This window comes from Mobula birostris, chromosome 3 (genome assembly GCF_030028105.1).
Source record: "Mobula birostris isolate sMobBir1 chromosome 3, sMobBir1.hap1, whole genome shotgun sequence".
In the NCBI taxonomy this organism is placed as follows: Eukaryota; Metazoa; Chordata; class Chondrichthyes; order Myliobatiformes; family Myliobatidae; genus Mobula; species Mobula birostris.
In genome coordinates this window covers 175196878-175214464 of record NC_092372.1, presented here as the reverse complement: position 1 = coordinate 175214464, position 17587 = coordinate 175196878, and the positions used below count along the sequence as shown (strand labels likewise).

Below are 17587 nucleotides of genomic sequence, written 5' to 3'. Positions count from 1 at the left end.
ACCAACTAATGGAATGGTGTCACAGCAGCAGCCTTGCACTCACTGTCAGTAGGACGAAAAAGCTGATTGTGGACTTCAGGAAGGGTAAGACGAAGGAACGCATATCAGTCCTCATAGAAGGATCAGAAGTGAAGAGAGTGAGCAATTTCAAGTTCCTGGGTAACAAGATCTCTGAGAACCTAACCTCGTCCCAACATATCGATGCAGCTATAAAGAAGGCAAGGCAGTGACTATACTTCATTGGGAGTTTGAGGAGATTTGGTATGTCAGCACAAACGCTCAAAGACTTATATAGATGCACCATGGAGACCATTCTGACAGTCTGCATCACTGTCTGGTATGGGGGGGTGGGTAGTGCACAGGATTGAAAGAAGCTGTAGAGGGTTTTAAATTTAGTCGGCTCCATCTTGGGTACGAACCTATGAAGTACCCAGGATGTCTTGAAGGAGCAGTGTCTCAGAAAGGCAGCATCCATTATTAAGGATCCCCAGCACCCAGGCATGCCCTTTTCTCACTGTTACCGTCAAGAGGTACAGAAGCCTTGAAGGCACACACTCAGCAATTCAGGAACAGCTTCTTCCCCTCTGCCATCTGATTCCTAAATGAACATTGAACCCATGAACACCACCTCACTTTTACAATATATATTTTGTTTTTGCACGATTTTTAATCTATTCAATATACATATACTGTGATTGATTTATTTATTGTTATTATTTTTTTCTATATTAAGTATTGCATTGGACTGCTGCTGCTTAGTTAACAAGTTTCACAACACATGCTGGTGACAATAAACCTGATTCTGATTTAATGGAGATAGTCAACGCTAAGTGTAAATTTTTACACCTCTTCTTTTCCATTATTGAATTATATCCAGACCAAGTAGCAATCTCCCCAAGTGCTGGCCTCTTAATACAAAACTGAAATTAATTATAAGCTTGCTCAATAGTTTTGTGAGGGATTGTGAAATAGCAACACTTAAAAAAAAAAACATTTTGATAAATAGATAGATAAGGAAGGATATGGGACAAACATGGGCAGGTGAAACTTAGCTTGGTGAACACCATGAATGGCATTGAGGAGTTGGGTTAAAGGACCTGTTTCCATGCTGTTTTATTCCATGACTTTAAAAAATCTTCTGCTAAAAATTTGAGGTTTTCACAGTTTCAGTGGGTAAAGTGGTAGGAATGTATCTTCCAGACCTGATAATATTCATAATGAGTGGAACAGTTTTCAACATGTTGGCCTAATTCTGTATTCAATAAAATATTAGATATAAACACTGAAATATTGAATTGAAATCTAATACAATGCCAGAAGCAAACACCAAAAATGTAGTGTTAAGATCTATTATGCTGCTCTATGTGCAGTACTAGAAATTTTGTATGCAAAATTTGACAGGATACAAAACTGGGCTGTTAAGTGGCAGATGGAATTCAACCCAGGTAAGTGTGAAGTGGTTCATTTTGGTAGGTCAAATATGATGGCAGAATATAGTATTAATGGTAAGACTCTTGTAGTGTGGAGGATCAGAGGGATCTTGGGGTCAGAGTCCATAGGACGCTCAAAGCAGCTGCGCAGGTTGACTCTGTGGTTCATCAATCGTGGAATTGAATTAAGGAGCAGAGGGTTAATGTTGCAGCTATATAGGACCCTGGTCAGACCCCACTTGGAGTACTGTGCTTAGTTCTGGTCGCCTCACTACAGGAAGGATGTGGATACTACAAAGAGAGTGCAGAGGAGATTTACAAGGATATTACCTGGATTGGGGAGCATGCCTTATGAAAACAGGTTGAGTGAACTTGGCCTTTTCTCCTTGGAGCGACGGAGGATGAGAGGTGACCTGATAGAGGTGTACAAGATAATGAGAGGCATTGATTGTGTGGATAGTCAGAGGCTTTTTCCCAGGGCTGAAATGGCTGCCACAAGAGGGCACAGGTTTAAGGTGCTTGTGAGCAGGTACAGGGGTAAGATTTTTACGCAGAGAGTGGTGAGTGCGTGGAATGGGCTGCTAGCAACGGTGGTAGAGGAGGATACGATAGGGTTTTCTAAGAGACTTTTGGATAGGTACATGCAGCTTAGAAAAATAGAGGGCTATGGGTAACCCTAGTAATTTCTAAGGTAGGTACATGTTTGGTGCAACTTTGTGGGCCGAAGGGCCCGTATTGTGCTGTAGGTTTTCTGTGTTTCTAAATGATCTAATTTTTTTGTTTAAATGGATTTTGTTTATTTTATACTTTATACTTTATTGTCGCCAAACAATTGATACAAGAATGTACAATCATCACAGCAATATTTGATTCTGCGCTTCCCGCTCCCTGGGTAGTAAATATTAACCAGTGGCTAATGAGTAATATCTTAGATGATGTGGTTCAATAAATTCAGCACACTTAACATGCAACATTTGCCCGTTTTCAATTCCAGTGCTGTTCCTGTTTTGTCACCTTTCAACTCAATTTATTTCCCCAAAACCTTATTATTGACATACATCTCCAGAGCCTCTGCAATTTGCTTCGAAATATTCTAGGTTTTCCCTTTATTCTTTTACTGTTAAACCTCTTTGGGTTAGAAGCTCAGCTATCTTGGCCCAGTACTCTGGAATACTTATCCACCATCTTGTCTGTTGTGCTGTTTTTCTTTCTATTCTACATGTCTCTCTTGAAACTTGTAAAGCAAGTAAGCTTCTACTGTTGGCCTCAGTGCACAGTACTAAATATACACCACAAGTACCACTTAGTGTTGCGGCCAAAAGGTTCCACTTTAGTCACATCAACCGCAAGACCTCCTTCTTCATCTTTACGGTATCCTCTGAGTGATGCTGTGGAAAGTCTTTATGAACAAGTATATGTCTTTTTTTAAAATGGTTCATGTGGCATAAACCTAATACTGTGCATCAGTCAGGTAACACGATCCGTACCGTAAAGGGATGTTCCTCAGCAGCAGGACTGGAAATCTGATCGGGATTGATGGGAAGATGAATGCAGAAAGATTCTGGATAAAAACCTGCTAGCTTCTGTCAGAAAGCTTAACTGGTGAAGAATTTTGTCTTTCAGCAGGACAGTGATCCAAAGCACACTGCCAGATAGTGGCTTCAAATGAAGAAAATTGATGTCCTTGGGTGACCTGGTCAGTCCTAAGCTCAACCCGACTGAACATCTTTGGCAAGACCTAAGATTGTTGTCCACCACTGCTTCCCAGCTAATCTGGCACAGCTTGAGCAACTTTGCAAGGAGGAATGGGCAAATCCTTCACGTTGTAGAAAGTCATTAGCTGTAATAGCTGCGAGAGGTGGTTCAACTAGGTGCTGAACAATGGGGACAAATACTTTCGAAGTGCTAACATTTCAGTGTTTGAAGTTTTAGTTTTATATGATATACAATTTTTTCCTGTTTTTTGGGCTCTATTGTGGAAAAAATAAGCATGTGATTCGCAAGTTAAAACTTGTCAGTTATATTGATCAAAATCTCTGATTGTAATACTCATTTATGTGATCAAAGGGTTGGAGGCTGAATACTTTTTCATGGCACTGTAGAAACAAAGTTGGAAATACTCAAGTCGGGCAACATCTCTGGAGAGGAAAACACTATTAATATTTCGGGTCACTGACCTTGCATCTGTTTTGCAATTGTCTGGCATTAAAGTCTGGGATGCATAGCCTGAATGGTGGAAGGGTGAACACAGATTCAGAACTAACTTTCAAAGGGTATTTGGAAACATTCATTTAAGAAAAAGGCTTACCGTGAAAGGGCAGTATAGCTAGAATAATTAAACAGTTCATTCAAAAGTACTTGGATTCGTAAAGGACGTTTAACTATCGCAGAATATCTCAAGTACTTTTGAAGTGTAGATACATCTGTTAAACAGGAATTTCAACTGTCAGTTATGTATAGGCAAGAGGTAAATACTGTTTAGAGAACTGAGACTAGCTCCCTGCTTTTCTTTGAAATACCATTGAGGCAATTTTGAGAACAAGAGGAATGCAACTGGAATATGCTGCATCATGAATAAAATCAGACAGATCTATACCTGGACCATTTTCCCACCATATCCTCAATATTTCTTGATTCTCATGATTTACAATCTACAGCCCTCAGTGGTAAAGATTTCCATAAATGTTCAACTTTTGTAAAGGAATTTCTCTTCCTTTCAGTCTCAAATGACCGAATTTTTTCGAATGCAACACCCTTGTTCTTTTAAGTTCTACCTGCTGAGGCTTTGAATTATTGTTTCAATCAATAGTCAAATTTCTGGCACTGTAATGTGTTTATAAGATAGAAGTTTGGAGCAAGAAATCTTTTTTTCATATACTGTCCTTTATTAGTAACTTTCTTCAAACATTTGAAAGTAGGAATTTTGCAATTTCATATTCATTTTATTTATAGCCATTTAAATTTAGATTTGTTTTTAAAATAGGCACAATCTACTGAAACGAATGTTCATTAGTTACATTTTATCTGTGCTATATGATAGCAGTATAACTAATTTGTTCACTAATATATTTGTCATAGTCCTGATGAAGAGGAATTGCGCCTGGCCAGGCAACGAGAGGAAAGGAAACGACGCAATGAGCAGAGGTGAGTGAATGACCACAGAATATTTGAAAATTCAAATCCTACTTTATTATTTCTGGGTTGTCTGTGAAGCCATTGTTATTGCTCTTTCTTTAATTATGTCTTGCTCTTTCCTTTTTCATTTAGTTACTTTTTTTATTCTTTCTCACTGAGTTCTGAATAACATTGCATAGCACAGTAGGGAAAGGGACCGCAAACATTTGGAGGCTAAATGTAGGGTGAGGGTTTTGAGGATGATCGAACAATTGGCAGCTTCTCTCTTTTTTTTACTTACTGTCTTTTACTCTGGGCTTGCTTCAGTAGCTAGCATGAATTAAAGAGAGGTTGAAACCATGTTATTTTGTAGGTAGTTGACCCAATCATTTGTACCCTTCATCAATTACCAAGTGATAAAGATCCGAACAATGCTGGGGATCTACCAAGGGTAAGCCCGATACAGAAGAAAACTAGGAGGAGTCCATTACTGAGGTCGTGTGGCTTGGGCACTAACTCTCGAGAGCCAGCGCGACCTTGGTAATAAATGTAAAATTTAAGTGTTGTATGTCATGGCCCAAGACTGGCCCTACTGTAGTGTTGAGAATTTGAGGTAAAAACGTACTGACCAAGCAGACATTGGACATGTCAACAAGCTGGACAGGCTCTGCCCTTCATCTCCTCAAGGGAATTCCCTTTGACTACAGTATTGTCAAGCAGTAATTACCCAGAATATGTTTACACTCCCGAGAGACATTAAAGAGATTGGATCCAATTGGATATTTATCCAGTAAGAAGGACGATACATTGACAAACGGTCTTGTTTCTAGAACCGTGCAACCAACAGTAAGATCTAACATAAATGGTGACGCCATCACCCCTTCTGTGACCTCGGTATCACTATATGCCACCAAAGAAGATTATCTTCTATATTGAAGACAATATTGGGGGCTAGGATAAATTGAAGCAGGTGAGGCCATGTTCTTTGGCAAAAAGGAAATCAGCTCTTCTCCTTCATTTAGTCTTCTGCTTTAGTCAGGAGAAGTTCATTAGTTATTATTTACTGTAGATTCTTCACTAAAAGCCATTATTCTACAGTCTGTCTTCAGTGGCAAATGTGGCAGGCAATGAGAAGTCTTCTGATCTGCCAAAAATACCAAAATCATGCAATTTTTTTTTGTCACCTCATCCTGTGCAATGCAGGCATTACTGGCGTGGCCAGCATCTATCGCTCATCCCCTATTGCTTACGAGAAGGTGATAGTGGACTTTCAGGATCGTGCTCTCAAATTGCTTTATTACAGGATTTGGACCCAGTAATGATGGAGAAACAGTGATGTATTTCCAAGTCTAGATGGCTTGATACAGCACGTAATGAACGAATGAGATGGCTTGTAACTTGGAAGCAAGGAGGAGAGGAAATGGAGGGAAGCTGCAATTGGTGATGTTCCCAAGTGCTTACTGATCTTGTTTTTCTTCGTGGTTGAGGTCACAAGTTTGGGCTGTGCTTTCAGTAGCCTGGGTGAAGTCATGGAACAGAGCAAAATATCCTCTGCTATGTGGTGTCACTTGCACAGACAATGATCCAGGCATATGTGCTGCAGAATGGACTCAAATGAGAAGTGATTTCTGTAGAGGGCCTGTATGCATACTGAGAAATGTCAACTCCATGAATGCGATTTTGCACATATTTTGCAAAAGGGCACAGTGCACATGGTATGTCAGTAAAAGAAAATGAAACTGAACAAAGCACAATGGCAAGTATTTTGTAAAAATATGTTTTAAACAATTATTTCTTAATAAAATTAGGTTAAAATGCCTAAAACATTTTTCTTATTTGAATTAAACATTGCTTTCCCCTTTACTCGATATCCTTAACTTTGTAATCCCCATTAACTTTAATGGACTACTGTACCTGGTGCAGGGTTTGAGAGGCATTTGCCCACAGAAAAGATGATAGGGAATCTCAAAGGTGCATTTTAGCTATTGGATTCCACAGAATCAACACACTAAATTTGTAAGTTCAGAATTTTTGTACATGTATGTAAGTCCCAAATAAATGTTGGCAGTTTTGTTAAAAACTGTTCGGATTTACTAGCAAAATCCAAATCATTGTAATGAACAAGCAGCATGAAGCTGATAGTCTTTTTCATTAAAATGGACACATAGTTACCCCGACAACAAATTTTGGGGGCTATGGAATTTAGACCATAAGGTATAGTGAGCAAAATTAGGCCATTTGGCCCATCGCGTCTGCTACGCCATTTCATCATGGTTGATCCAATTTTCCTCTCAGCCCCAATCTGCTGCCTTCCCCCTGTATCCCTTAATGCCCTGATCAATCAAGAACCTACCAACCTCTGCCTTAAATATTAATAAAGACTTGGCCTCCACAGCTGCCTGTGGCAAAGAATACCACAGATTCACCACTCTCTGGCTAAAGAAATTCATCCTTGTTCTCTCTATTCTGTGTCCTCTGGTCTTAGACTCTCCCACCATAGGAAATATCCTATCCACAGCCTCTCTATCAAGGCCTTTCACTATTCAATAGGTTTCAATGAGGTCACCCCCTCATTCTTCTGAATTCAAGTGAATACAGGCTCAGAGCCATCGACCACTTTTCATATGACAAGCCATTCAATCCTGGAATCATTTTCCTGAATCTCCCTTAAACCCTCCCCAGTTTTAGCACATCCTTTCTAAGATAAGGGGCCAAAATTGCTCACAATATTCCAAGTGAGGCTTCACCAGTCCTTTATAAAGTCTTAACATTACATCCTTGTTTTTATAGAATATAGAAATCTACAGCACATTGCAGGCTCTTCGACCCACAGTGTTGTGCCAACTATGTAACATACTTTAGAAACTGCCTAGAATTAATTACTTTACCGCATGCCCCTCTATTTTTCTAAGCTTCATGTACCATTCTAAGAGTCTCTTAAAAGACCCTATTGTATCCGTCTCCACCACTGTCGCTGGCAGCCCATTCCACACACCCACCACTCTCTGTGTGGAAAAAATTAATATCCCCTCTGTACCTACTTCCAAGCACCTTAAAACTGCCTCTCATGTTAGCCATTTGAGCCCTGGGAAAAAGCATCTGGCTATCCACACAATCAACGCCTCTCATCATCTTGAACACCTCTATCAGGTCTCCTCTCATCCTGTGTCATTCACTTTGCATCTCAGTTTTTTTGTATTTTCTCTCTATTTAGAAAATGGTCAATTCGTTTCTTCTGTCAAAGTGCATGACCATACACTTCCTGACACTGTATTCCATTTGCCACTTCTTTGCCTATTCTCCTAATCTATTTAAGTCCTTCTATAGCCTCTCTACTTCTTCAAAACTACCTCCCCATCCACCTGTGTTCATCTTGTCTGCAAACTTTGCAACAAAGCCATCAATTCCATTATCCAAATCATTGACATATAATGTAAAAAGAATCAGTCCCAACACAGAACCCTGTGGAACCCCACTAGTCACTGGCAGCCAGAAAAGGCTCCTTTTATTCCCACTCTTTGCCTCCTGCCAATCAGCCATTACGTTATCCATGTTAGAATCTTTCTTACAGTACCATGGGTTCATACCTTGTTAAGCAGCCTCGTGTGTGGCACCTTGTCAAAGACCTTCTGAAAATCCAAGTACACCTGCTATACAACATTAACCGATTCTCCTTTGTCTATCCTGTTTGTTGCTACTTCAAAGAATATCAAGATTTGTCAGGCAAGATTTTCCCTTGAAACCATGCTGACTACACCCTATTTTATCATGTGCCTCCAAGTACCCTGAGACCTCATCCATACCAATCGACTCCCAACATCTTCCCAACCACTGGGGTCAGACTAACTGACCTATAGTTTCCTTGTTCTGCCTCTGTCCCTTCCTGAAGAGTGCAGTGACATTTGCAACTTTCCAGTCTTCTAGAACCATTCCAGAATCTAGTGATTCTTGAAAGATCATTACTAATGCCTCCATGATCTCTTCAGCAACCTCATTCAGAACTCTGGGATGTCCAGCATCTAGTCCAGGTTACTTGTCTACCTTCAGACCTTTCAGTTTCCCAAGAACCTTCTCTCTAGTTGTGGTAGCTTCACACATTTCATGACCCCTCTTATCTGAAACTTCCACCATAGTGCTAGTGCCTTCCACAGTGAAGACTGATGCAAAATACTTATTCAGTTCGTCCGCCATTTCATTGTCCCCCATTACTAGTCAAAAAGAAAAGAAGAGCTTACGAAAGGTTCAAAAAACTAGGTAATGACAGAGATCTAGAAGATTATAAGGCTAGCAGGAAGGAGCTTAGGAAAGAAATTAAGAGAGCCAGAAGGGGCCATGAGAAGGCCTTGGCGGACAGGATTAAGGAAAACCCCAAGGCAGATGACGAGTATGTGAAGAGCAAGAGGATAAGACATGAGAGGATAGGACCAATCAAGTGTGACAGTGGAAAAGTGTGTATGGGACAGGAGGAGATAGCAGAGGCACTTAATGAATATTTGCTTTAGTATTCACTACGGAAAAGGATCTTGGCGATTGTCAGGATGACTTACAGCGGACTGAAAAGCTTGAGCATGTAGATATGAAGAAAGAGGATGTGCTGGAGCTTTTGGAAAGCCAAGTTGGATAAGTCTCCGGAGCCAGACGAGATGTACCCCAAGCTACTGTTGGAGGCAAGGGAGGAGATTGCTGAGCCTCTGGCGATGATCTTTGCATCATCAATGAGGATGGGAGGGGTTCCGGAGGATTGGAAGGTTGTGGATGTTGTTCCATTATTCAAGAAAGGGAGTAGAGATAGCCCTGGAAATTATAGACCAGTGATTCTTTCTTCAGTGGTTGGTAAGTTGATGGAGAAGATCCTGAGAGGCAGGATTTATGAACATTTGGAGAGGCATAATATGATTAGGAATAGTCAGCAGGGCTTTGTGAAAGGCAGGTCGTGCCTTAGGAGCCTGGTTGAATTTTTTGAAGATGTGACTAAACACATTGATGAAGGTAGAGCAGTAGGTGTAGTGTATATGGATTTCAGCAAGGCATCTGACAAGGTATTCCATGCAAGGCTTATTAAGAAAGTAAGGAGGCATGGGATCCAAGGAGAAATTGCTTTGTAGATCCAGAAGTGGCTTGCCCACAGAAGGCAAAGAGTGGTTGTAGACGGGTCATATTCTGCATGGAGGTCGGTCACCAATGGTATGCCTCAGGGATCTGTTCTGGGACCCTCAATTTTTGTGATTTTTAAAAATGACCTGAATGCAGAAGTGGAGGGATGGGTTAGTAAATTTGCTGATGACACAAAGGTTGGAGGTGTGGATAGTGTGGAGGGCTGTCAGAGGTTACAGCGGGACATTGAAAGGATGCAAAACTGGGCTGAGAAGTGGCATATGGAGTTCAACCCAGATAAGTGTGAGGTGGTTCATTTTGACAGGTCAAATATGATGGCAGAATATAGCATTAATGGTAAGACTCTTGGCAGTGTGGAGGATCAGAGGGATCTTGGGGTCCGAGTCCATAGGACGCTCAAAGCTGCTGCGCAGGTTGACTCTGTGGTTAAGAAAACATTCGGTGCATTGGCCTTCATCAATCATGGGATTGAGTTTAGGAGCCGAGAGGTAATGTTGCAGCTATATAGGACCCTGGTCAGACCCTACTTGGAGTACTGTGCTTAGTTCTGGTTGCCTCACTACGGGAAGGATGTGGAAACTATAGAAAGGGTACAGAGGAGACTTACAAGGATGTTGACTGGATTAAGGAGTATGCCTTATGAGAATAGGTTGAGTAAACTCAGCCTTTTTTCCTTGGAGCGACAGAGATGAGAGGTGACCCGATAGAGGTGTATAAGATGATGAGAGGCATTGATCGTGTGGATAGTCAGGCTTTTTCCCGGTCTGGAATGGCTGCCACAAGAGGGCACAGTTTTAAGGTGCTTGGAAACAGGTACAGAGGAGATGTCAGAGTTAAGTTTTTTTACGCAGAGAGTGATGAGTGCTTGGAATGGGCTGTTGGTGACGCTGGTGAAGGTGGATACGGTAGGGTCTTTTAAGAGACTCCAGGACAGGTAGATGGAGCTCAGGAAAATAGGGGGCTATGGGTAACCCTAGGTAATCTCTAAGGTAAGGACATGTTCGACACAGTTTTGTGAGCCGAAGGGCCTGTATTGTAATGTAGGTTTTTGATGCTTCTATGCTTTACTACCTCTCCGGCATCATTTTCCAAGGGTCCGATATCTACTCTCAGCTCTCTTTTACACTTTATGTATCTGAAGAAATTTAAATCTTAATTATCACAAATTAGCACTTGGTATCCTATTTATTACAATCCATGGTGTCTCAGAACATAAGAATATAAGAAATAGAAGCAGGAATAGGCCACCTGGCCAGTCAAGCCTACTCTGCCATTCAATAAAATCATGGCTGATCTGGCTGTGGACTCATCTCCACCTACCTGTCTTTTGACCATAACCTTTAATTCCCCTACTATGCAAAAATCTGTCCAAACGTCTTAAATATATCTGCTGAGGTAGCCCCCACTGCTTCATTGGGCAGAGAATTCCAGAAGAAATGAGAAGAAAAAATACTAAGTCATGTCAGGGAGTATGTGGTTAAAAATGTTGAGTCAAATGATTAATGTTTCAGGTTGTTTATATGAAATGTCTGCTTTTTCTCTCCACCAGTGGTGCCAGACCTGAATGTTGTACAGCATTTTCAGTTTTTATTTTGGATTATCAACAGTACTGTGTTTCTATAATAGGCATATATTCTATATTACTGTAATAGGCATTTCATTATTGTATTGACTGACAAAATTCTGGATAAATAGTTATCAAATAAAGAGCAGCTGACTGAGTTGTAGACTGCATCTTGATGTTCTATTTCCTTTCAAAACACTGTGGAGATACCTACTGCAGATTCCTGGACCTGGAAACTTTCTATTTAACATTGTACCAAAAGGAATAGAACATTGTGTCATCAGTAATTATTATCCATTTGGCTAATGATGTCCTTTTACAGTTTACAAGGTTCTTATAGGGAAATGGAACAACCAACCAGTCACATGAATATACCTGTAAGAAATTCAGTAATACCTTACAAAGTTACTTCCTTTCAAAACAAGCAGAATCAGGTCTCGGCCAGTTAGCACCCCCCACCCCCACCAAACCTGCCAGTCAACAATATGCAATCTGGTCTTCACAAAACCTTTCCACATTCTCCCCTTTTTCCTATGACTCTTTAAAATTTTAGTTGCATATCTACCTCTACGTTGAATATGCTCATTGACTCCACTTCCACAGCTCCCTGTTATGGAAATCCAAAAATCACAAAATATTTATTCTGAAAGAAAGAAAATCATTTTCATTTCTGTCTTAAATGGGTGGTCCTTTTTTCTGAAATTCTATTTCTTTCCCTTAATTCTAGATATCCCACCAGGATTAAGAGCCTACCAAATTCCATCCTATTCATTCCTCTCAGAATCCTGTTTCAATAAGGTCGCCGCTGATTAATCTGAGCTGTAAAAAGAGCTTCAGTCTCTCTTCATTTGACAAGTCCTTCATTCCAGGAATCAATTGAATGAACTTCAATGCAGGTTTATCCTTCCCTAAATATGGAGATCAAAGCTACATACAGTATTTCTGACATGTTCTCACTAATGCCTTGTGAACATTTCAAAACTCACTTGATATTCTATTCTTATTGCAGTGAGCCCAATATTTGATTAGCTTTCCTAACTAATAAAAGACACCTTGGGCCATTTGGTTCTTTGAATTCTTTGAATCTGTTTCACCATCTAAGGTGGTATTTAAAGTCAGGGATTATTTTACATCTTGTCTCTATTTTCCTAGCGCATCTACGTATCCAATGCATTTCCTTAATATTTAGAAGTTTATTGATCATTCATCTCTGTTTTGAATGGACTCAATGGCTGATCCTTCTCAGCTCTCCTGTAAAGCAGATTCTGAAGATACATCACCCTTTTAAACAAAGATAATCTCTTTATATTTGGGTCTTAATTAGCTTATTACTTATTCTGAGTCTTTGATCCCTTGCTCTCAAATCTTTCTTGCATTCACCCAGTTAAGCCCTGCAAGAACTTTGTAATGATTATCAGGATCACCTCTAATTCCTCTGTATCTAGAAATTATAGGCCAGACCAGACTCCGCAATTGGCATCTCCATTCGGGTGAATCTTTTCTGCACTCCTGACAAGTATACTGCATATACTTTATTTTTTTTGAGCAAGAGGGCCAAAACTGCAAACAATATTCTAGCATACACCCTCCACAAAGGCACCTTACAACCTTCTCAAGGGTAATTAGCGATGGGCTGTAAGTGCTGTTCTAGTGTTTGATGACCACATTGCAGATCATGAATAAAAAATGTTTATATGTTACCATGCCCATAATTGAAACTAGCTTATTATTTTAAAAACAAATCAAAATTAATTAATTATTTGATCAGTTGCTTTAATTATTTTCATCATCATCTTTAAATACAGTACTCAAGGTGTATCTAAATGCACTTAATATAAGAAATAAGGTGGATGATCTTGTTGCACTTTTACAGATTGTTGGGTATGATGTTGTTGCCATCACTGAATTGTGGCTGAAGGATGGTTGTAGTTGGGAGCTGAATGTCCAAGGTTACACGTTATACTGGAGGGATAGGAAAGTAGACAGAGGGGGTGGTGTAGCTCTACTGGTAAAGAATGGCATCAAATCAGTAGAAATATGTGACGTAGGATTGGAAGATGTTGAATCCTTGTGGGTTGAGTTAAGAAACTGCAAGGGAAAAGGACATTGATGGCAGTTATATACAGGCCTCCCAGCAGTGGCTGGGAGGTGGACCACTGGTTACAACAGGAAATAGAAAAGGCGAGTCAAAGGGCAATGTTATGGTAGTTTTGGGAGATTTTTAACGTTCAAGTCGATTGGGAAAATCAGGTTGGTAACGGATGTCAAGAGAGTGCGTTTGTTAAATGCCTAAGAGGTAGCTTTTTAGAGCATTTTGTCATTGTGTCTACTAGGGGATCTGCTGTACTGGATTGGGTGTTATGTAATGAACTGGAGATGATTAGGGAGCTTAAGGTAAAAGAACCCTGAGGAACCAGTGATCACAGTATGATGGTGTTCAATTTCAAAATTGATAGGGAGAAAGTAAGGTCTGATGTAGCAGTATTTCAGTAGAGTAAGGGAAATTACAGTTGTATGAGAGAGGAGTTGGCCAAAGTAAATTGGAAGGAGCTGCTGGCAGGGATGTCAGCAGAGCAGCAATGGTGTGCGTTTCTGGGGAAAATGAGGAAGATGCGGGACATGTGTATTCCTAAAATGCAGAAATACTCAAATGGTAAAATAGTACAACCGTGGCTGACAAGGGAAGTCAAAGCTATTATAAAAGCAAAAGAAAGGGCATACAACAAAGCAAAAATTAGTGGGAAAATAGAGGATTGGGAAGTTTTTAAAAACCTACAGAGAGCAACTAAAAATCATTAGAAAGGAAAAGATGAAATAATGAAAGAAAGCTAGCAAATATTATCAAAGTTGGTAGTAAAAGTTCTTTCAAGTATGTTAAAAATAAAAAAGAAATGAGAGTAGATATAGGACAGCTAGAAAATGAGGCAGGAGGAATAATAATGGGGACAAGGAGATGGCTGCTGAACTAAATGTATTTTGTGTCAGTCTTCACTGTGGAAGACACTAGCAGTATGCCTGATGCTGTAGTGTGTGAAGGAAGAGAAGTGGGTGCAGTTACTGTTACAAGAGAGAAGGTGCTCAAAAATCTGCAAGACCTAAAGGTACATAAGTCACCTGGACCAGGTGAACTGCACCCTAGGGTTCTGAAAGAGGTAGCGTTAGAGAGTGTGGTGGCATTAGAATTGATCTTTCAAAAACCATTGGACTATGGCATGGTGCCAGAGGACTGGAAAATTGGAAACGTTACTCCACTCTTTAAGAAAGGAGGAAGGCAGCAGAAAGGAAATTATAGACCAGTTAGCCTGACCTCAGTGGTTGGGAAGATGTTTGAGTCCTTTGTTAAGGATGAGGTCATGGTGCACTTGGTGACATAGGACAAGATACTACCAAGTCAGCATGATTTCCTTCAGGAAAAATCCTGCCTGACTAACCTGTTGGAACTCTTTGAGGAGATTACAAGTAGGATAGATAAAGGGGATGTAGTGGATGTTGTAGATTTGGACTTTCAGAAAGCCTTTGACAAGGTGCTACACATGAGGCTGCTTACAAAGTTAAGAGCCCGTGGTATTACAGGAAAGTTACTAACATGGTTAGAGTATTGGCTGATTGGTAGGAGGCAGCGAGTGGGAATAAAAGGGTCCTTTTCTATTTGCTTGCCAGTGACTCGTAGTTTTCCACAGGGGTCGGTGTTGGGACCACTTTTTATGCTGTATATAAATTACTTAGATGATAGAATAGATGGCTTTGTTGCCAAGTTTGCAGATGATACGAAGATTGGTGGGGGGCAGGTAGTGTTGAGGAAATGGGTAGGATGCAGAAGGACTTAAACAGATTAAGAGAATGGACAAATGAAATACAATGTTGGAAAATGCATGGCCATGCACTTTGGAAGTAGAAATAAACGTACAGAATATTTTTAAAACAGGGAGAAAATCCAGGATTCTGAGATGCAGAGGGACTTGGGAGTCCTTGTGCAGAACACCCTAAAGGTTAACTTGAAGGTTGAGTCGGTGGTGAGGTAGGCAAATGCCGTGTAGCATTCATTTCAAGAGGTGTAGAATACAAGGATGTGTTGCTGAGGCTTCATAGTCATAGTCATACCTTATTGATCCTGGGGGAAATTGGTTTTCGTTACAGTTGCACCATAAATAATAAATAGTAATAGAACCATAAGTAGTTAAATAGTAATATGTAAATTATGCCAGTAAATTATGAAATAAGTCTAGGACCAGCCTATCGACTCAGGGTGTCTGACCCTCCAAGGGAGGAGTTGTAAAGTTTGATGGCCACAGGCAGGAATGACTTCCTATGACGCTCTGTGCTACATCTCGGAGGAATGAGCCTCTGGCTGAATGTACTCCTGTGCCCACCCAGTACATTATGTAGTGGATGGGAGACATTGACCAAGATGGCATGCAACTTAGACAGCATCCTCTTTTCAGACATCACAGTCAGAGAGTCCAGTTCCATCCCTACCACATCACTGGCCTTACGAATGAGTTTGTTGATTCTGTTGGTGTCTGCTACCCTCAGCCTGCTGCCCCAGCACACAACAGCAAACCAGGCACTGGTGAGACCTCACCTTGAGTATTGTGAACAGTTTTGGGCCCCTCATCTTACAAAGATGTGTTGGCATTGGAGAAGGTTCAGAGGAGGTTCACAAGGATGATTCCAGGAATGAAAGTGTTATCGTATGAGGAACGTTTGATAGCTCTGGGTCTCTACCCGCTGGAATTCAGAAGATGAGGGGGGATGTCATTGAAACCTTTCGAATGTTGAAAGGCTTAGACAGACTAGATGTGGTAAGGATGTTTCCCAAGTGGGACAGTCTAAGACAATAGGGCACAGCCTCAGGGTAGAAGGACACACTTTCAAAACAGAGATGTGGAGAAATTTCTTTAGCCAAAGGACGATGAACTTGCGGAATTTGTTGCCACATGCAACTGTGGAGGCCAAGTGGTTAGGTGTATTTAAGGCAGAGATTGATAGGTTTTTGATTGGCCATGGCATCAAAGGTTACAGGGAGAAGACCGGGAACTGGGGTTGAAGAGGAGATAGATTAAAGGATCAGCCGTGATTGAATGGTGGAGCAGATTCGATGGACCAGATGGCCTAATTCTGCTCCTATGTCTTAAGCTCTAAGTTAATTCTACAACTGTTGCAACAAAATTCAGTATCTATATATTACCGTGATGTGGATCTGTGAATTCAAGTCCACGTAATTAACTGCTACTCTGCTGTAGTCTATTGAGGAGATCAAAACTTTATGCATTACCACAAATATGGTCACACCAAAGGCAATCTTCCCTTTCTTTTCACACTCTATTCCTCTTGTGATTATTACCCGCATTTCTTTTGCCTTCCTAACTCCATACTATGCATGTTAGTTTCTTTTATGAGGGCATCAATAATTCCCTAACAGCTAGCATTTGATTGTCTCACATGATTTAAATAATTTGTGTTCTACCGAAGTGGATAATGCTTCATTTCCCCATATTAAACATCTGCTACAGCTTTGCTGACTCCCTTTTCAAACTTTTGGTGCATTCATCACTGTCTAGCTATCTTAGTACTGTCAGCAGACTGTGATACAATGCACCTATCCCTTCACCAAAATCATTCGTACAGATTACAAAACATTGAGGCACTAGGCTCATCTCTGCAGCATCACATTCAATGCAATTTGCCAACTTGAAAATGAACCACTTATCCTTATATCTCTATTTTTGATGGTTTGCCAGTTCTCCATCTTTGATACTTCATTGCCCTCAATACTAAATGCTCTTGTGCATTAAGTTTTAAGATGGTACATTATTGAATGCCATATACTAAATTTCACAAACATTGTTTCCTAATTATAAGATCATTATGTTTATAAAATCACATTTCTTCCTGTATGTTTCTGGCTTCTTGCAGAAAACCAAAAAATAAAAATCACAACTTTTAATCAACTTAATTTTATATATAGTACTTCAAAGTGTTTGAATCAGGTTTATTATCACCGGTATGTGATGTGAAATTTGCTAACTTAGCAGCAGCAATTCAGTGCCCAACATAATATAGAAAATGAGAGGCATTGATCATGTGGATAGTCAGAGGCTTTTTCCCAGGGATGGAATGGCTAGCACGAGAGGGCATAGTTTTAAGGTGCTTGGATATAGGTACAGAGGAGGTGTCAGGGGTAGGTTCTTTACACAGAGAGTGGTGAGTGCGTAGAGTGGGCTGCCAGCGCGGTGGTGGAGGCGGATACAATAGTCTTTTAAGAGACTTCTGGATGGATACATGGAGCTTAGAAAAATAGTGAGCTATGGGTAAGCCTAAGTAGTTCTTAGGTAAGGACATGTTCGGCACAGCTTTGTGGGCC

The 17587-nt window shown here is 40.5% G+C and overlaps 1 protein-coding gene across 1 annotated transcript in view; it reads left to right on the top strand.

Moving 5' to 3' along the window:
• Positions 1-17587, top strand: part of LOC140195433 (pituitary tumor-transforming gene 1 protein-interacting protein-like) — a 78879-nt gene that overhangs the window by 36693 nt on the left and 24599 nt on the right. The window contains exon 5 of the mRNA XM_072253727.1: positions 4509-4574. Within this exon, the coding sequence (XP_072109828.1) occupies positions 4509-4574 (66 nt within the window). The remainder of the gene's footprint in view (positions 1-4508; positions 4575-17587) is intronic.